The sequence below is a fragment of the Mastacembelus armatus genome, chromosome 21 (genome assembly GCF_900324485.2).
Source record: "Mastacembelus armatus chromosome 21, fMasArm1.2, whole genome shotgun sequence".
Taxonomy (NCBI): domain Eukaryota; kingdom Metazoa; phylum Chordata; class Actinopteri; order Synbranchiformes; family Mastacembelidae; genus Mastacembelus; species Mastacembelus armatus.
In genome coordinates, this window is record NC_046653.1 from 6,507,019 (window position 1) to 6,528,844 (window position 21,826).

Below are 21,826 nucleotides of genomic sequence, written 5' to 3' on the forward strand. Positions count from 1 at the left end.
CTTAGTTGGTTAAAATGGAGTACCTCTCATTCTCTATATCAACGAAATAACAGCAAGCTCTTTTGTCAATCTAGCAATGCGGTCAGTGACCAACATAATCTACATGGGCGTCTTCAAGCACACCTGTGATTATGGCTTATGTGGGTGCAGCACCACAAAGTGATAAGGGCTACCTGAGATGGAACATAAATCTGTGAGCGATGCAAACTGATGAATTCATGTTTGAGGCCATTTATAGGACTGCATTAATCCAATGTCAGTTTTATTTCTATTGTATGTCTTGTGTAAACAGCTATATCATAATATAAAAGGAGAGCTCATTTGCATCATAATACATTTTCAAGAACTACACATTCAATGCTACTTTTCTTAGAAAAAAAAATGGAAAGTAGCCAATGATGCACAAGATGGATGGGCTACTGTAATTCAACACCTTATGCATGTGATTTCATCAATGTAACCCAGTAGACAGCCATACATAATGGCACTGTGACTTAGCACAGTGCCATCCTCTCAATTCAGAAGATTAGAGTTATCAACATATGTGTCCTGCTATTGTCAAATGGCTACAGATATTGAAGGAGAAACCTTTCAAGGCACCATAAAAATATAATTACAAATATTAATTTATGAAAAAATGTAAGTATTTTACCATTGTGCTTTTGCAAAACAAGATAAACTTTACATCTCTTTTACTTTTGACTTCTCCCTGGAAATGATTAGTTACAGTTTTTACTAATATAATAATATTTAAGTAATAATATTTAGTAATATTTAAGCATTATTGAGTCATTGGTGCATATTATTTAGTTTGGTCTTGTTGACAAAGTCACTAAAGTGGGAGAATACTGACCCTTGTTTTGAGAGGTTATTCTCAGCTCAAAGTCTATGATGCATTTTAGTTCTCACTTTGCATTGCCTCAATTGTATGAGCTCCCCACATATTTGCATCTCTCCTCTCACCTATCCACCTGCACTCTGCACTTACCACCAAAATAGAACATGGGTGAGCAAAGGACATTCCAAAATCAGAAAACAACCAAATTGCCCAGTTGGAGCTGACTGATGCTCCCCACTCCCCTAATTGTATATTAAAAAAAGAAAAAACTTTCCCCAACACTACCTTGCCCACCAAAGTCGATCCAACAGCCCAGACCATCCCAACTGCATAAATCCCTTTTTTATAAAAGTGCTGATGAGTGTGTGCATCTGCACTGCTGTGATGAGAATTTCCAACAAGTAGACAGAGAATTAAAAGGTAGCAGAGTGACCATGAAAGGAGAACCATCAGGAAGAAAGTAAGAGGCTACATCTTTTGTCTGGAATCACATTCATTATTAACCAAATGTCATGAGTGAAATGATGCAAGGGTTGGTTATCAGTGAGGATTTGGCTTTTGGGGGAACCATAGTGGAGATTAAGTAGACACTGTATGCAGAAAAAGACAAAGGATGATTATAGTTAAATTCCTATTGACTGCATATTTTCTAGCACTAATATCAGCTTCTCAAAGGACACAATACTTCTAAATTATTTTCTCTGTGCTTATTCCTTTCACATGCTAAGTTTTTTCACCATTTTTTTCACTACATTTTGTGGTACAAAAGCAGGTTTAAGTTTATTATTGTCTACATATTTAGACTAGTTCTGATTAGATCTTGACTGAACTGCAAATATTATTAACGCTGTGGGATCTAAGGGTGTTTTGGGGCCCTGGACAAGTTTTGACATGCCCGGGACATTTGTGCTTTTTTCAGTGTCTTTTAAACATATTAATGTCTAAAGTCTGATAACACAGTAATCAGAACAAACTGGGCTACAATAACATGTGAACAGCAAGTTTATACATGATTGTGTTTTCAGAAAACAGTTTTTATGCATGGTTAGTGAAAAACAAATATGTTTAAGTCACTGAAATAAGGCCATAAAACACATACAGAACATTGGTTCACAAGACTTTGGAGAACTGCATTGTGTAGCCTAGAGTGTTTGCTTTAAAATGATGTGAAAAACATCTTGTTCACTCATTCACAGAATACAATACACTGATTTAAATTTTCTTTTTAATTTTTTTTTTTCATCATCTGAATCGCGTTCTTTCACATAGATTAAAGTAAACTCTTCGTCACTGTCCAGAACTATCCAAAATGCTTCTTCACTCACGTAGCGTGCCATCACCCAAACACGCAGAAAAAGTCAGTAAATTCTATAATGAAGCTTGACGTTTTATGCCGTTTCTCGGGGGCGTGTACATAATTACCTGGCTCACCTCAGATTATTTCCATATTACCGGTGCGCTCAGTGCGAGGTGGAATCACATTAGCTATAATGAGGTGAGACAGGAGAAACCGTACCGCTCCTTACTTTCATACAAATTACATAAAAAGAGATTATTTGGTAAATGGTCTTATACTTGTATAGCCCTTTTCTACACTCAAGTTTAGTCTTGTGTAAAAGTGCTTTTACATTATTTATCCATTCACCCACTCGCTCACACAAACAAGTGGGTGAATGAGCCACAGCCACTCATGAGTTTTTGACTTGAATTGTTTCATTTAAAAGAAGACATTTCAAGCTTTCTATGCATATATTTCTCATGTCTTTGAGGCAAGTATTCGCTGAGATTCAGGTTGTTTTATTTACATGTCTGTGAAGAGAGGTGACAGAGACAGAGAAGACAGAGAGCATACCCTTTCCTTATTTTACAAAAGCACAGCGCTTTGTTGTTGTTATGAGGGGATCCAAATAAAAGTTGACCCTTTACAGATTTGAATGATATATTGCTCTTATCTGTACAATCAAAACTGACAAGAGTAATTTAGGTTCGTTTCACCATTATCTGGAGGAGATGCCACAAAATACGCCGTGAGAGTTAAATCACTTATCTAAAATGCCATCAGAATGGAGTATTGATGGACAGTCAAGTATTTTACTAGGGGTTAGCCAAGTATATACATCCAGCAGTGCTATTAATTGTAATCAGAGATAATGATTTATTGATTAAAAATATCCCATATTATGTATAATAATAATAATATGCCAGTACTTGCTTACCTTGTGGGGTCTTTGGTTTCAGAGAGGATTTCCAGCAGCTCCTCATTAGACAGGAAGAAGAACCGAGGAAAATAAAGACGCTTCTTCTCCAGGTAGTTATTCAAGCCTTTAAGGATCATCTCCAGAAGCTCGTTCGACTCTTTTAGCCTCTCCAGCATCTTGTTGATGGATATCACTACTAACACATGCTTGTCCTGCCAGAGACAAGCAAAAAACTGTGCTTAATGCAGAAATTAACTTTGACAATTATTTCTGAGGTCATTTTATTGTTATCGCCCGCTCCTAACAAGAACTAGTTAGAATGCAATTTGTATAAATGGATGTTTGACCCCTTTCAATCCACTCAGTTCATATTTTCAGGTCTCTATCAGGTCATAAATTGGCACAACTGATAACTATCTAATGCACACAGATGCTAATCAAATATCTATTATCTTGGCCTCTTGGACATCTTGGACTGTAAGGCCTTTTCCAAAGGAACACAAGGAAGCAATAATTTCTCACCTTCCCCAGGTTGGCACATTCTGACTTTGTTAGTGAAGCATTTGAAATCCTACAGTGTTTTTCTCCATTATCAGTGCTGTAATACTGATTATATATATATATACCACTATTAAGGTCAGACCCTTGAGCAAGGCACCAGATCCCCAACTGCTCCCCGGGTGCCGCAGCACTGGCTGCCCACTGCTCCGGGTGTGTGTTCACAGTGTGTGTGTTCACTGCTGTGTGTGTGCACTTTGGGTGGTAATGGAATTTCCCCATTGTGGGACTAATAAGGGTAATAATAACTTAGTATTTACCTGTTGGATAAATATGAACATAACATACCATATTTGTTGTCAAGTTTTGTTTAAAAAAAACTGCAGTATATTCAAAATTATCTAGACCATTTGTCCATTAGACCATTAGTCTTCATATCTTGAAATTAAAATTTGTGTTTAATTGGAAGAGACACTTTAGCATGTATATGTATACATATATATACATATATATATATACACATATAAAATACTAAAAACTTGTCACACAGCACCCTAGAAAATTTTGATCGGACAGTAATAGAGATTTTACCTGAAACCTGTCTAGCACCTATGAAATATTTCAGCTCTGATATCATCTCATCTGTACAGTAATTCAGTATCCTCTGAAAGTGTCAGCCACAGGAAGTGCCTAAATAAAAAGTCCATCTAATCTCCAAGGCTGCACAGCAAATGCCGGAACCTGCTCACATGAAACCGTCAGTGATTCCAAAATGAAGCACACAGCTTCAAATAGAAGGAAATAAAGCGCAGGAGGAAACAAAATGCAGAGTTACTGTGCTGTGCAGTGAAAAACAGGGAGTTACATAAAAAAACATGTCTTTCTTATTTGCCTCTTATAGCTGACAACTAAGTGGAATAAAGGGGAGAGGTGAGAACTTTGTTCTATTGCTTTGGTCTCATTAACCCCCCCCCCCAATACCCTCCGCCCATCACCCTACCCCCATATAAACGTCTGCATATATGATTTCAGTCTGCAAAAAGAAATGCCCCTTTGTTGAATAATGCAACACTTGCCAATATGATTTCTAGCTTCTGCAAGGGAGGAACAGACAGAAAGAGGCTGAGCTATATGGGAAACAGCCAATATAGTTGAACAGCTAGCCTACAAAATTGCTGATGTACTTTTATCTTGGTTTCATGTGATCATTTTGCCTTGAGTATGTGTTGTTCTGCATCTAAAAAAAATACTACATGTCCAAGAGTTTTCATATCTCCTAGCAATATTTAATACTGTAGAAAAATCCACAATAAAAATGCACTGCTTTGACATGGCACAGGTGTTGATTTGTAAGTAGGCCTCTGTCCATTAAAAAGAGGTACTACTAAAAGACCCCTTTATTCTCCTCAAGTTCTGCTAAAAACTGTGTTGTGGAATCACAATGAGATAATTATTTTTCACCTCTCATGATTAGTATTGATTTTTTTGGGATAACTGAAATAGAGGCAGAGACTATTGCTTCATTTCAAAGTGTCTCTTTCCCTCTGGGCTTGCCATATAATACAAGTAATAAACAAAAAGCATGAATGACAGATTAAAACCATTTTATATTGTTTTTATAAGCCAGCAGAGAGTAGAAGAGACTTTAGATACAGTAAGTATTACAGTAAATAAGACAATCATTTCACAGGCTAAATCAAATTAACATGCTCATTTGCTAAGCCAAATTATTACATACACATACAAAAAGCCTGATTTGATTGTGTTTCAATGGGCCATACAATTATACTGGCTAAGAGTGTTTGATTGATGAACTGTGATTCTAGCTTTTCATAGATTTCATCTTATAATTTTGGCACAATCTTTAAGTGAGCAATGTAATAAGCAGGCTGTTTTTCTATTCAGTCTGCCAGCGGGAAGCTATTCATGTGCACGCTGAAGGGATAACAATGTTCTAATGCACGTATTATGTGTGATAATGTCGTTTTTATGCACCAAACAGATGGCTTCAATGGGGGGCAGGAAATGTCTAAAGCTGATATAGAAGAGCAGCAATATGCATGCGGAAAAACATGACCTAAAGTAAGTATTCTTTGTTGTTCTCAACTGATACAACTATCACATAAATGTCTTGTATATTCAAGGCACATTCTGCAGAGCAATAGCGTAATATCCGAGTACTGGTGTAATTTTCAATGATATGTATATTTTTTGTCAGTTATTTTGATGATTAATGGTCGACTCCTTTAGTGTATTAATAAACAATGTGTCAATCAGTTTTCTACATGAGCTCAAGAGGGTCAACTGTTTTTCTCTTCCTCAGATCATTAGAAGGAGCAAGGATGTAGTGTTTCACAATTAAAAAGAAAGAAAGGTTTATCGAAATAAGGCTTCTTAATTGATTAGGCCCTGTTTTTATCGGCAACTGTACATGCATTTGTAGATAAATGGCATATAAAGCAGGCAACAAATTTTTAAAAAGTGCTGGACAAGTAAGTTGACATAAGGAGGCTGTAAGGCACTAGAAAAACAGTGGATCTTGAGCAGCTCCCAGTGGTTGATATGACAACAACAGCCTGGGCAAAAACATTACATCCTCTTGTGATTTTTTGGTAGGAGAACTATACTGCTGTCAGCCTTTTGCTCACACTGTACTGTATGGCATTGAAATGATTCCAGGTTCATGCACTGCTGATCAGTTTCATACTGTGCAAGGTGAAGGGAATTGTTCCTTGTCAGATTTTGATGCAGTATGAGTCTATGCATTTTTCTTTTTACAAGCCTACACGGTATAGTGAGCTAAAATTCTTTTCTTTAAAATGGCAAAGAATTTGTTATTATTCTTATTATTACAATCGTATCATATTCCTAAAGGTACCCTTTTATTGTATAAAGTGCAAAAATGACAAGCAGAATTTTCTTTACATTAACTAAAGCATACTCCTAGTAAAAACTGCCAATTTTTTCTAAACCTAGTTTATATTACTCACATATATTTTCTATTACCTTGGAATCATTTTCTTTTTAACGACACAATCTTTGAAGTAGCCAACCTAACATATTGCTATCCCAGCTGCTGAAATAGCATACAACACATGAATATGACAATTAAGCTGTATAGCAACATTTTGATGAATTCCATTCCTGAAATTATTTTAAATTGTGAGGTTTAAGAAACTCACAGTAGCCTACACGACTGAACTTAGATCAGGCATCCAAAAAAAAACCTATAAAATCAAATGATTATCACTGACTTATCCCCCCAGAATTCATGTTAACAAGTTACACAGGAAATTGTATTCATGCCTTCCTACTGTATAAAATTCAAAACATAGATCAGCAAAATAGTGGTATATTTTATATCAAGTCTTCCTGGCAGCACAGTCACTTACCAGTTAGTTCAAGATCCTCCTAATGATTAATCATAGTTTGGCTGATTTAAAAACAGCAGGCAGTTGTTACAAGTAAAAAGCATGTCTATTTATTTATTTGGATAAGTGTTTGAATATTGTTGAATGTTCAGTTTTTGACTATACTGTGTGACCTGAAATTATATAGCTGCCTTACAAAAAACAAAAATGCCAAAATCTAATACCTTATTTAATTTCTGATTAAATTCACACAGTGGGTAAGATTGATAAATCCTTCCTGACTGTTTAAGCCCATTAGGATAAGTAGACAGCTGTATGGAGGCTCACAAGTTAAAAAAACAAAAACAAATTATCAGCATTAATATCATGTGTAAGAAAAATATCTTGGTTAATATAAAACTAATATTGGAAACAATGCATGGGAAGACTTTTCCAGAATAGTCAGTGTATAGCTAGCTATACTAAACAGGGATGTATGTTCATGAAACCGCATAATCACAAAAATGAGTGTAAAAAGCACAGTACCAACATTTGTGCGAATATGCTATATGAAAATACATGACTGGACGGACTGGATGATTGGACAGTAATAATACACAAACATCTGTGTGTAGGCTCCCTGTCCCTCTGTGACCTCATTTTCTTTGTGGCTCAGTACAGCCCTGCCCCTTCCAGACAAAATCCATAATTTCTATTTGATGGTGCAGTCAGCCTGGGCTTTCTGGAGGACACTGCCTGAAATTGATGTGTCTCATTTCAGGTCTACTGAGGACGCCAATTACCCTTTGGAAACTCTTTGAGGATGCTGGTGCAACACTCACTTTCTATCTTCGTTCTGTTGTTTTTTGCCTTGCTTTCTATCCTTTTCCTGCTCTCCCTAATTTCAGTTTCTTTTCTGCTTCTATTATTCTAGTATATTTCAACTATTTTCACTTCTTGCACACATTGTAATCTGAAATGAATAAAACTGGCAACGTTGCTAATTAAAATAATGCATTAACATTTTTTTAGATATTTTTGTAAATTTATTTAAAAAAACTAAATTAAACTACTCCTTTACCAAAGGAGTAGGCAAGAAGTGCCTCAGTATTGAAGGTGACCAAGAACCCAACAGTCACTCTGACAGAGCTTCAGATGTCATCTGCAGAGATGGGAGAACCTGCAGGAAGGATAACCATCTCAGCAGTACTCTATCAGTCAGGACTTTATGGTAAAGTGGCAACATGGAGGCTACTTAGCACAAAAGTCAAATGACAGCCTGACTGCAGCTCAACAAACAGTATTTAAGGGGCGTGAGAACATGAGGAGAAAGATTATCTAATCAGATGAACTAAAAAGGACTCCAACACCATGTCTGGAGAACAGCAACTGCTTATCACCTGGTTAATGCCCTCACTACGTTGAAGCAGGGTGGTTGCAGCATCATGTTATGGGGAGCTTTGCAGCAACAGGACAGAGACACTAGTCAGAACTCAAGGAAGAAAAATGCAGACAAATACAGAGAGGTCCTTGAAGAAAAAATGTTACAGAGTGCAGTGACAGGAGACTGGGGCAACATCATCATCTTTCAGCATAAACCTTTTAGTTAATCAAATAAGTAAAAGTAGCAAGTGCCTCTTGTTTTAGTCTATCTGTCACTCTCACCCTTTGCTGTCACTTTCAGTTTGTGTATTTTTGTGTTTGTATGTTTGTGTATTTACGATTATTGGCACCACCTGGCCACGTTTATGCTGTCATACAAGTCAGAGCTGTATACTGATTCACATCTGATTATAGCTGACAACCTTATGTTATAATGAATCCACTTTCTAGCAATATACCAGGCCTGAGCAGTGTATGCCATACATAATTTAGACCTGTATTTGCAGTTCAAGCCACAGGACTCCTGACAGTTGTGGGGAAAAAGGAAAGAGATTTATGTTCAGATTTACCTTAGTTGATGCCTCTAAACAAGAAAACCAGTTTTCTGTTGACATGACCAGCAAACTTTCAGGTTTGTTGTCCACTTACTAGTTCTTCATCACTGATTGTGTATAATTATCACTCCAATTAAGCCATATATTTTTCAAATAAAGCAAAACTCTGTAGGAAAATCTGTACCCTAAATATACTGTATTAATTGGGTGGTTGAATGTGTTCCCCTTCTCTTCTATTTTTTCATTGGAAATATGTCACTAAGTGCTCTGCTAACTGTTACTGTTACACCAATTTTAGTTAGTGATAAAAAAAAAAATGTATTAAATATTTTGATCCAGTGGTTATACTTTATTTCACAAGAGTTTTTACTTCCCTCAATAGTCTGCTCTGTAATGTAAAGAACATATAGACATAATTACAGCAGGCATAGCAAGCAAATATTTTCCTCAGTCAAGGTCAGTTTTGTTCTAGACAGGTGGACAGGGGAGTATTCCAGAAAACTCAGTTTTCAGTTCCAGAGCAGCTGATCAGAGTTAATTCAGAGAGCTGATTAACTCTGAGTTAACCACGTGCATGAGGGCTATAAAAATCCATCATCAGTGGAGCTCAAACATAATGATTTACCACATCAACAGAGAAAAAACAATGTCTACGTTATTCACATTAGTGAAATTTGAATTTTCTTATGTGTTCTTTTGTAGAACATAAACACATTTTTAGAGCCAAAAACAATACAGCTGTAGCAACAAAGGACACAGAATTAGCGTGGGAGAAAATTGCGACTCAAGTCAAGTTTGAAAAACACAGTTACATTATGCATAGTGTTTTCATTTAACACATTTTGATTGTTTTAACAGTAGGCTACAGATGAAAACGTGATGCGATGTGACTAAAGATGATATTCATTTACCTGTAATCCAATGGGCCAAAAGCACACCTGGCAACAGCTCAAAATGAAATATAGGAACATTGTAGCCTACAAACAGGCAAGGTATACTGTATAGGCTCATTTTTATAACCTCATTTGGTTTAACAAAATAACAGTTGTTCTAATAGGACAAGTGCCAGTGTAATGAAGGACTGTGAAGCCTGTACATTTTATTCAGCACTGAGAATAAATCCACATTGTACTTACATTGACTGATTAATCAAGAAAACAATCACATTAGTAATTGTTGGCTACTGTTTAACTGGGATTTTTATCTCCTTCTCCCGAGACAAACTGAGAATTAATGTGTCCTGATCAGCGCTTCGATGTGAACTGTATAAATGAGGAAATGAAACAGCCTGTTTGACAGCTTCTGCAGACTCAACAGGAGGGGAAAAGACACGGAAACTCAGAGTTTCTTGATGAAAACCTGCCAGCGAGCAGGTTAGTCTCAAAATGATCTCTGTTTTTGCAAAAGAAAACTCTGAGTTTCCCTTAACTCAGGGTTAAACAACTCTTTTGAGTTTTCACCAACTTTCTGGAATAACCCGCTGGTTTTGGCTACTGTTTGGAGCCCAGTGATTTCACTACCTGATACACTATGTAGAGTCACTCTTGGCACCAATGGTCAGCAAAAATGAAAGGGCCACTTCAAAACTCAGCTTTGAACTCAGTATGTCTGGCTATGAAGACTTTTAGGGTAGGGTTTTTGTTCTACAATATAATATGTGCCTACACGTCAACCCTTTAAAATTCAACTTCATTAAGTGCAAAAATGTAATTTATTGTAAACCTACTGCCATTCATTATGATTGACATATTTGTTTCATATAGTGTAGTTCTCACCTTAGGCTGGTAACAGTCCTCTTATCCTGACAATATCTGCCCTTCCTCCAAATTATTCTAAATAGCAATAGCTGACTGATCAACCTAAGAAGCCAATCTTTTGGTTCATGGCCCTTCATAGAGAGTTGTTTGTATTCAAGATCATCTTTCTAATCATTATTGCATCATTCAGTATAATAAAATTGTAACACATCAAAATCTAACTCAATAAAACAAATGATATCAAGAAACTTACCAGAGAAACATGTTTCATGGTGTCCCTAAAGGTTTTATCAACAGTTGTGAAACGGCGTCCTTCTTCAGGCATCTGACTAATGATGTCAGGGGAGCTGAATATGGGTTCAAGATAAAGCCAAGTGGACTGCACTTTTAACCATTCATCCAAGATTTCTTGGAGGAGCAGCAACTTTCCCTCCCATTCCCTAAAATGAATCATTAAAATGATCACTGCCAAGTGGTAAAGGGGTTTGTGGATCTTAATTGTGTATTTATATTATATGAGTTTCAATCAGGGCTAAATGTACACTAGCTGGAACTAGCTTGAAAGAGTACTTTGTAAAAAGAGTATGGACAGAATGATTTCTTTATGCTCATAGTCATGTTCTCCCATCCACAAAGCTACTGTAAATAATGACATTAGAAAGTTTTCATGTGATATTACAAAAATGCTCACATTCAAACATTTCGGTGAATGCCAATAACACACAAATAATGTTGCTGCAGGGAATCCTGTTTCAAACTGTGTCTGGCAGCAAACTAATATTGCAATAATCTCAACAACTATGTGGAATAAGATTTTTTTCTCATTTGCTGAGAGATACAAACTGAAAAGCGATGAATCATACCATATACTGAACTGAACCCTCTATTTTCAAACTTTCACAGAGAACATTTTACGTACAATTCTGGGAGCAACAAACAATTCACACAGAGGGGTCAGGTCTGTCACACACACAAATTTAAATGTTCCAGCTCAACGGTCAGCTCACCTCTGCAGAGAGGGAGTGGGTATAATATTGAGAAGCTGTTTAGCAAAATCTAAATCAATAAATTCAGAGTTATGCAATTAAACTTTAACACAGACCCTGTATTACTCCCTCCAACATTAAAGAAAGATTCAGATTCCTCTGATCTCTGCTGGCATGGATGTAGGTACATGGGTACTTTAATCCATATGCTGTGGCATTAGCCCAGCACTCCAATGCTTTGATGAATATGAATATAAATCTTTCTGTTTGCTGGGACCCACCACTGCCCAGTTATTAACAGTGAAGATGGTGAAACACAGATGTCTTTAGTTGCCATAGTGCATTCAGAAAGTATTCAGACCCCCCTCACTTTTTTCAATTTTGTTATGTTGCAGCCTGATACAACAATTGCTTAAATTAATTTATTACTCAATTTATACTCAGTACCATAATGATAAAGTTTTAGGAATGCTTGTAAATTTATTAAAAAGAAAAAAAATGAATAGAAAAAACTAACTAACTACAAAGTGAAGAGGGGGGCTGAATACTTTTTGAATGCACTATGTAACTTATCTGTAGGTCACCTTCAAGCAATACAGCAAAACATACTGTCCATCGCACTGTAGTTTATATTTAGTTTATAGAAAGTTTTACCTAATGCCTCTATTTGATAAAATTAATGGATTGATTTTCCAAACAAGTGAAATTATTGTCAAGCAAATCTTGTTTCTTACCGTATCTCCACCTCAAAGGGCTTAATGAAGGGTGAGCCCCTCATAGTTTGTGTCTTCACAATGTGATCATCCAATAGCATTTGCACTTCTTCCACAGATGACAGGATGGAAGTACCCGTCTCTCGGTAGGCCAGGAGGTTGAACTCCTTGTCACCCCACTCACTGGCCATTTTCTCCATGGCCTTTTCCAGAGAGTGCTCCTTGCTGGCTGCCTCACTGATGCTTTCAAAGTTACTCAGGTATTGTTCCAGGTGCATAGATAAAAAGTTAGCCACACAGGCCTGGTCATCTGCTGGCTGTAGGGAGATGCCTGCCACCTTGGACATTGCAGCCCAGTGGCGGTCACGTAAACCTGGGTTGCACAATACCTATTAAGAAAGGAAAAGCAGAGCAAAGGAATTACATAAAAATGTGAAAGTATGATGACACAACAAAGCATTTAAGTTATTTGCTCTTGCATAGATACTAAGTCTTTCTCTAAGGGTCTTACCTGCACCATTGGAATGTGCTCCTTGAATTCCTCCACCTTAGCCTTGATGGTGGTGGCTATGTTTAGGGCTTTGGGAACTTCAGTGAAGCTTTTTTCCAGTTTGTATAGAGTGCGCCAGTAGTTGCCAACATCTGCTTCTACCTACATAGGTGCGATTTGTATTACAAAGACAACATAAATAGCTAGAATGCCTATGAACTAATAACTGTTAAATGAATTTAAATTAAAAATTATGTCACGTAGTTTATGATAAAGTAAGTAATAAGTAATGTAACTGAAAGGGTCAGAGAGACTAATGGACAAAAAGTTGGAAAAAGATGGAAAGATGGAAAAAGACAAGCCTGGCAAAAAAGAACACAGGAGGTTGTTTGCAGGGCTAATCCCCTTCAGAAGGTTGCTAATTAGCTGCTATGATGTATGATGTAGCAGCAGTCGGTTGCTACGGTGCTGAAGCTGGTTGCTGAGGATGAACCGGATGGTTGTTAGCTGGTTGCCACGGTTTCATACATGCTTACTGTAGTGTTTCATTACAGTTGCTAGGATGAATGGGGCAGTTGCTATGGTGCCATTGGGACAGTTAAGAGTAAGTTCCAAAAGAATGGCAGGAAATACATTTACTTGTACCTACTTGTAGTAATCATAAAGGAACCATTTTAAGTGGCTATCAGCAGTATTCTTAGAGGCAAGTAACAGAGGTGACATTGAAAATTATAGAAGTAATAATAGCTGGGTACGAAGTTGGTGTAAAAGGACTTGCCTTTAAAATGTACTGACAGCAAGGGACATTAAGCATATCACTGGGGTTTGTATAGAGCATTGCTCAAAGGAGTCCTCACTGACTAGTACTATTTACCCTTATAAAAGTATCTTAAAGTTTAAATAATAATGTAAAAGGCAAATAAAATGGCAATTATTAACACCATGTTTGTCTTCCATTTAGAAATATCTGCTCCTGGCCCTCTTACAAAAAAACAGCTGACTGGATTCGTGACATGTGTCAACATTAATCTTATTAGTACCAGTCATACACCACACAACCACAGTGTAATTTGTAGTTTCCTGTTCAATCTGTTGTATTGACTTTTAACTGATTTTCATCTTCTATTTCATTTTATGTTTTTAAATCCTACTTATATGCATATTTTGACACGACCTTGTGTTTCTCCCTTTTTGTCTGATATGAAGGTCTATAAATTCCCTGTTTTTGTTGGCAAATGCTGTAATAACTCACCTTACCTTGTGGTCGTATGTTCTGTTATTTGAAAAGTGTGAAAAGGAGAGAGAAAAAAAAGCCTTTGTACCCTTTTCTTCACAAACTGCCTTAAAAAAGGCTCACACTATACCAGACATTCACAGTGATACAAAAATCCTGCAATACACTATTTCTATAGCATTGTTGTGAATGACTTTGACCATTCACAAAATGTCCACATAACAGTTTAACTTAAACAATGTTTGTTGTACAGTAAGTAAATAACTTGACCATGACAATAAATTATCATAGCTAATATTACCTCCTGACAGATCCCACTATTCTCATAACCCTTGCTAAACAAACTTCATCGAACTTTGAATTGACATTAAATATAAGTCTAAATAAACATTAAGGTACACTCAACAGCACAACTGCAATCAGATTTCTGTCTCCCAAGCAATCATCCCAGCACACACACAATGAACCTATAAAGAAGATAAAACATAAAAGCCATGAGAATCATCTTATATAGTCAAAGTCAGAACTACTGACTTCAATTCCACATCACCTAAACTCTCCAGCTTGTTGAGTATTCACTATGAACTAATTTTCCACTGCTCGTACCTTGTCTGGGTTCACGCCAGAGAGTGGACCATGGAGCCACTGCTCATAATGGTTCAAGAATTCAGTTACTGTCTCATACAGGCGCAGGAAAGGTGTGAGCTTGTCTTGGATCTTCTTGCGCTGTGGATACTGAGAAACAGCCCAGCCATAGGCCTCCTCCTCTAGATTGAAATCATTAATCTTCCCAGAGGGGTGGAAGCATTGGATGGGAAGCAAGGAAGGAGGAAACAAACAAACAAATAAAGGTGTACAAAGAAAGTAGATGGATAAGTACATTAGTGTATTGATTGGAAACACATGATAAATTCCACTACAGCACCTGTGACTGAAATATTATTAGTCATACCTGCCCTCTAGTGGTTAAGTGTTTGAAAGCCTATATTGTAACTGACTTTCAAACACAATAGAATTTATTATTTATGTATTAGTTATTTAGTTCAATTCAATTGAATTAATACAACCTCTGCCCTTTAATATAATTTGTGAACTGAACTACCACTGAAATGAAAGATTATACTAAGCTTTGAACCACACCGTAAAAGGGGATCAAAGAGCCATATGATGTGTAGCACTGATGCAAACTTTATGGAACTTTATTTTGTATGCTACAGTATATGATAGGTGATTTTGAGCAATAAAGTCTTGATATACCTTTCCTGTGGCTGATTCCAGTTTAGCATTAAGGGACTGGGCTTTCTTCAGGTACTTGTTGAGATCCGTCAGCTCACCAAAGGCGGTAAACTCCTCCACCTGTACACTATAGCTCTCCAGTTCTTCCACAAAGCGCTCACGACACAACTGGAATGAGCAAAAAACACATTTCATTTTCTAGCAATAAACTCTTTTCACTTTACTCTGACTTTAAACATCTATTTGAATAGGTCTACAGTGTGGATGAAAAAAATCCAGGTTCTGTCCAACAGATATCAATAATAATAGATTGATAGATGAAGTAGAAACACAGACCTTGAGGCCGCTCTGAAATTGCTCTGTTTTTGCAGTAATGATCTGCCTGTGTTCTTTAAAGATGGACTGCATGCGTTTAAGCCACTGAAAGGTCTGTGTGTTTTTGCTGATATGCAGTGATGAGAGCGTGGCATGGTCCATCAGGAAACACAGTTGTGTGGTGGAGTCTGCCAGTCTTTGCTCTAACAGAGGCATCTCTGTGGTCTCCACCTTATTCATGTAGGTCTGGGTACACAGGGCAACAACACAGACCGATGTACTAAACATATATGACACGCTGCACTGGGTCACAATAACTAGTTACCTTAAGCTCCATCAGTTTCAGTGTATCAGATGGTGTGCTCAGTGCCTTCTCTGCAATCTTCTCAAACTCACTGCAGAGCCTGTGAGAGGGAGAGCATTAATTCTGTGACATACACAAAGGGTTACACAGAATTCATATATTTTCACAGGTTGGAACTATAAAGCTTTACTTGACTAGAGGCCAATAAAGTTAACACAGATCTAAAACAAAAAGATAACTACTTTATATTCCCTTTGACCTGCACAATGTATATTTTGAGGCCCTAGAGGAGCCAACTAAAGTCTGAACTCTGAAGCTTCGCTATGCATATGTCAGTATTACATATCAAACAGAAATTGCTGTTAATCTTGTCAGCTTTTTTAAAACATATAACTTATTTGAACTGGATTTTGAAATGTGGGTGTGGCTAGGGAGAGAATATTTGAATGAAAACACGGGGATGGTAAAGCAACTGACCTCCTGTTGATTTCCTGTTGGTCTTGTAGCATCTGTGTAACCAGTTTGTGCTGTAGCTCCTTGGCACACTTGACAAGAGAGTCGATGAGCTTATTGGACTGAACCTCAAATATGCCAAGACGTACCACCTAAGGTCCATAGTACTGATCAGTAACACAATAAATTTGTTTTCATTGTAGTGACTTACCGAAAATATAAGCAAAGTCAGTTGTAGTTAGATGATTTTACATTCTTTTAGTTTTCATATTACACCCTATTTAACCCTAACCTTTAAGCCCTATGTAAGTCCCCTTCAGATTTGAATAGTAAGCTAAAAATTGAAAGTAATATACTACTAACTGGATTGTCATTTTTGGTAAGTTCCACTGATCTAGTACCTTGCATGATGTATGCTGAATCTGGTCAGCAAGTTTCTGGTAGTGCGCCATCTCTACCATGATTTCCTCAAATGTGTGCTGTTCATTGAGGAACTTTTCCACATCTTCCTCTGCCTGCCCTGTCACTAATTTGGTGTACTTATCATATGTATGGACATACTCCTTGGGCTGGACACACTCAGCCCAGAACACTCTATGCACCTCCTCCTTTTCAGCCTTGACAAATTCTGGCAGGATGATGGGCTTAAGGATGCTCCCAAACTGAGACCCTGCCTAGAGAGACAGAAAGTAGGGCATAAAGCAAGATAGGAAACCACACTTTTGTTCAGTGGTAAAGGACGCAATCATATGATTACCTACTGTGATTTTATAATAACCTGGGACAGTGTAGCAGAATTAGATTTTTAAAAAAACCCTACAAATTAGGGCTGCATCAACTAATCGATAACAACAGATTGTTATCGATCAACTAATCAATAACAACAGATTGTTATCAACAAAATAGTTGACAATGAACGTCACTGAGAATTCAGACTTCTGTTTTTATCTGATGTCAGTCCACACTGACCTTAAGACACAGGCATGAGACCCATATTACCCTTAACCTTCACATTTTTAGGCTTCATGTCTATATTGGCACATTTAGTGAATTTCTAAAGACAGGTATAGCCTATATAGGACAGGCAGTTTTTTGTTGTTTTTTTTTTAGTTACTGTGTCTGTCCTGACAGTGAAAAATGGCACACACACATTGCTGTTTTACTCAATTACTCAACGTAGGTTGGAGTCGGTGTAGATTATATGTGTCTTTTGACAACATATAAACTCTGGATGCTGTCATGAGAATGACGTCCAGACATAGTCCAGAGTTGTCATTTTAACACATGCAGAACACAGCGGGAGACTGAAATTCTACCAAATAAGCACCTTTTTTAATGTAACATAATTTAACCTCTGTTTAAGCTTTATGTACTGTTCGGGATGTTTTTATTCACCAAGGGTCATTTTTCACTCTTAATTTGGCCGTAACTTTTACTGTATTTCACCAAATGGAATGATTTTTGATGACAAACCTTAATTTGACATAAATTTTGGAAATATGATTTAGAAATTTTCCATAGGTCAATAATAAACTGTGGGTAAATTCACTACCCTTTCGTTATGTTCGGGATGAAAACATCCACTAAAATAAATATATCAGATAAATATTTTTTTCTACTTTTTTTTGGATAAATCTGTTCAACTTCAGTTCTGATCAAAACTACTAAATTTAAAAAAAATTCCAGAATTTTAACTCTTCAAATGCCAATTTCATAAGTGATGTCATGGATTTGGGGAGAAAAAAACACAAACTTACTCCTTGCTTTCAGGGGAAAAGGCTAGAGAGGATGATGAGGGTGCCACAACAAAATCAGGACTCTCCTGAATCAGTGGTGTCAGAGGGAGAAGACAATATATTCTGCAGCTTGCTGGAGAGGTCAGGCTGCATAATCATTTTCAAAACTTTGGACCAGCAGAATTGCATGCCAGTGTTTAAATCCACTTCCCTTCTTTTTTTTAGTCTCTACTTCTCCCCATCAAAAGGCAGCAGTTGCCTAAATATACTTTTTTTGCCTAAATATAATTCTTTTTTTTTTACCATTTAGTAGTTTTGGCTGAGTAGTTGATTGATTATGCAAAAAAAGTTGAAAAATGTTTTTTATCTGATATATTTTTACAGCAGTTTATTTTAGTAACATAACGAAAGGGTAGTGTTTTTGAACAGTGCACAATGGTTAAATGTCATCACAAATAAAAATATTTATAGTTCATTTTATTTTATATTACAAGTGTAGCAAACTCGCTTAACATTCATATTTTGACAATAAAATGTTGAAAACAGACTTATTTATATTCTTTAGTAAAAGTCAGAATTATCAATATATTAAAAACATGATCATCCAATTAATCAATTATTAAAATAATAATTCAATACAACTCTGTAACGTTAACAATAAAAAATTTCATGTGTTGCACATCAAATAAATCTAATTTGAATATCTGTGTTCACAGACAATTGTCCAGTGGGGAAACAAATGATATGGCTACTGCTCTTGTCATACTGTATATCCTCAAAGGAATCCTAGCCTGTTTTGTTAACCTAGGCCCCTTTTGTGTCCAATGTGCAGAAAGGTAAACACACTGTTATATAAAACATAAATCTAAGCTCTGGCATTTGCATCTTAATCTAGTGTGCCAAGCTGGAATGGAGGCATCTGCATCATTAGGTCACTGGGGAAAGACATTCTTTGATACATCTATGTGCCATGGTCATTTCTGAAGACCACAGTTCAAATCTGTGCGTTTCCCAATTAGCCACAAGGGGTAACAAAGAGTCCATTCAGGCTGGACAGGAACCCACTGATAACCAACACAGTAAAGGTCAGTGACAACAAACGACATTATCTGTTGAGACTCAGTCTGTTCATGAATTTCTTAAAAGAACTGAATATGGTAATTACTGTCTGCCACCATAAGCCAGCAACTATGCATGTAATCATCGTGTAATCACGCAGTAAGAACCTGACTTACTACAGTTCATTTTTATAGACAGCACACAGACACTTCTTCTTACCCACTCAGGGAAGAGTTTGGTTTCCACACGAGGTAGCTTACTGATAGAACTGAGCATTAACTCATAGACATTAAGGAGAGCCTCCTCATACAATTTGAAGTCAGGTTCGAACTTGATCTCCCTGTCCTCTAGGATCAAATGTAGCACAAAGCCTGGGTGCTCATAGCATTTCTCTGACTCCTAAGATGGTAGAAAACAAAACAAGCAAAAAAAGATTAACTTTAGAAGTGAATAGATAGACAACTGTCCATGTAGATTCAAATCTATTCTATTTACTCAAAACACTTTTTTATACCCAATAGTATTCCACTCTTTTAAAATATCATGGCCAGATTTTTAAGTTTTTAAGTTTTTTCCTACCGGGTCTTGAGAAATTAGCTTTGTATAGTCCCTCATTGAGACTATTGCAAGGTTCTGCAGCTGTAAGGTCATTAGTGCAGCTGCACAGTTGAAAAAAGACTTGAGCCTGGCCACATCGCTAAAGGTAGGCACTTGCTTGCGTCTGTACCCGTGGTAGTAAATGGCTTGCACTTTAGGAATCCATCTGGTATAGAAATCACCAAAAATTACATTTAGGATTATATTCATGGTAGTTTTAATATGTATTTAATACCCTTACTACATGTATAAATTTTGGTCACATAGAACGCTAAAATTGACCATAATTCATTCACTAGATTAGTGGTGTTGATCTACTATATGCTGTTACTCAGTAGCTGCTTATTTGAGGATTTGTAAAGTGCCAGACCTTACATCAAAACTGTAAGGTCTGGGACCTTACTAAATACTGGGACATTGGGCCCTGAACTACACTCTGCGTACTATGCACTCAGCTTTATTTCTCAAAAACTCTAGAGAACTTTTGAAGGGAACATTAAAATTTTCATGCTGAACCAAAGCTACAGTACCAATGTGATTGCTAATGTTAGTCACATATAAGCCTTTTTTATAAAAACCAACATGACAAAAGGTAATTTGGCAAAATGTTATATGATAAACTATTAAATAATCAATGATTATTATAATCATCATGATAATGATAATTAAATGATAATGCGGACTCACTCTTTGTGGAGGATTTCTTTGGCATGCTCAACATGTCTGCTGACAATTTTCTGAAAAACAGACAACTCCATAGACTCCTCTCTGCTGTGGAACTCCTCCACATCTATCAAACGGAAATCTCTGCAAGTAGGTCATCCAAGAGGGTAAGGTGCTAGGCAAATAGAGATCTACTCTACTAGCTACAGCAATTGTACAGGATGGTCAGTAGCATAATGTAATAGGGGCAAAAATCAGTACATACACATATAAACATCTTAGACCTTTAATCTTACACACTTTTCTATTAAAGAACAACTTGTTATGGGTCTTAAAATATCCATCTATGTCCATGTCATTACAACAGCAGCAAACAGTATTTGCTGCTGTATTAGAGCTTATAAACACTAACTATCTGGACCACAGCCACACCAAATCCCTAGGGAAACAATTTTTCACAAAAGCAGTAAATTATTTATATGAGGTATTAAAAAAATACTTTGATTTCGGGCAACAAAGGTGCCAAATTTTTCTGAGTATATTTATGTCTTGTGGTTGTTCTGTTTGGTCCAGTCATTGTGTGTTGTGATTCTGACTTGTAATAAAAAAAATATCACAAAATAAAATATATAAACATTTTTGATTTAATAAACTGCCATTTCTAAAAAGGCTGAGTTTTAACTAAAGTTAAAAAATATATATACATTATGGTATATTTACTTGTAAGAGACATGCCAAAGGTCCAGCACTCGAAGCATAGTCAGGTTGATGGAGTGAAGGTTATCTGTCATCTTCTTTCGTGCATTAACAAAGGTTTTGTTCCATGGTTTTGGCAATACCTGCATTCTGATAAAGAAAGACAACAAAAGGACTGTGAAGAACAGACTAATTAACTCTGACATCACTGCATATACTCCATGTGTCCTAGCCATTAGAGCCTCAAAACCATGTATTCAGTAGCAGCAGTGTTTACTTCTCACACAATTAACATTAAACATTTTCCATAACATCCCACTTACTTACTCAAGTCTGTGAGAGGGTAGATCATTTACTTTGCCCTCATAACTTTCTGCGGAATATCTGAATGTATATTTCACTGCAATTACAGATAATAGATTTTAAAACAGAATTTTAATGCTACATTCTTAATAGTTGCAAATTATCCAGTTGCCAAGGATTTGGAGAATAAAAAATAAATACAGATTGCTGTCTTGATGCTGATCAAGTAGTCCTCCTTGATCTCATTGACCAACAGCTCCAGTAGTGTGCTCAGGCTCTTCAGGTGGCAGGGCACCTTGATCAGAATCATGTCCAGCCAAGAGTCCTCCAGAGTAGAGACATTTTCCAGATCTATCCCTTTCTGGATGTAATAGTTATATCTCTGGCAGACAGAATATTATAATGCATTTTAGTAACTATAAGAATATTTTAAACAATGTATGACATTAGTATTATGTACAGT

General features: G+C 36.6%; 1 protein-coding gene across 2 annotated transcripts in view; it reads right to left on the minus strand.

Annotated features, from left to right (window-relative positions):
• Positions 1 to 21,826, minus strand: part of dnah7 (dynein, axonemal, heavy chain 7) — a 90,980-nt gene that overhangs the window by 67,776 nt on the left and 1,378 nt on the right. The window contains exons 5-20 of one of the 2 annotated variants that reach the window (XM_026294763.1): positions 21,565 to 21,745; positions 21,388 to 21,460; positions 21,085 to 21,210; positions 20,389 to 20,508; positions 19,684 to 19,867; positions 19,324 to 19,503; positions 16,711 to 16,983; positions 16,334 to 16,461; positions 15,878 to 15,956; positions 15,574 to 15,798; positions 15,259 to 15,405; positions 14,608 to 14,787; positions 12,789 to 12,929; positions 12,299 to 12,666; positions 10,832 to 11,018; positions 3,055 to 3,248 (exon numbers count right to left, since the gene is read on the minus strand). In XM_026294763.1, the coding sequence (XP_026150548.1) occupies positions 3,055 to 3,248; positions 10,832 to 11,018; positions 12,299 to 12,666; positions 12,789 to 12,929; positions 14,608 to 14,787; positions 15,259 to 15,405; positions 15,574 to 15,798; positions 15,878 to 15,956; positions 16,334 to 16,461; positions 16,711 to 16,983; positions 19,324 to 19,503; positions 19,684 to 19,867; positions 20,389 to 20,508; positions 21,085 to 21,210; positions 21,388 to 21,460; positions 21,565 to 21,745 (2,786 nt within the window). Of the gene's footprint in view, positions 1 to 3,054; positions 3,249 to 10,831; positions 11,019 to 12,298; positions 12,667 to 12,788; positions 12,930 to 14,607; positions 14,788 to 15,258; positions 15,406 to 15,573; positions 15,799 to 15,877; positions 15,957 to 16,333; positions 16,477 to 16,710; positions 16,984 to 19,323; positions 19,504 to 19,683; positions 19,868 to 20,388; positions 20,509 to 21,084; positions 21,211 to 21,387; positions 21,461 to 21,564; positions 21,746 to 21,826 lie in introns of those variants that run through there. The other variant, XM_026294764.1, reaches the window with a different exon arrangement.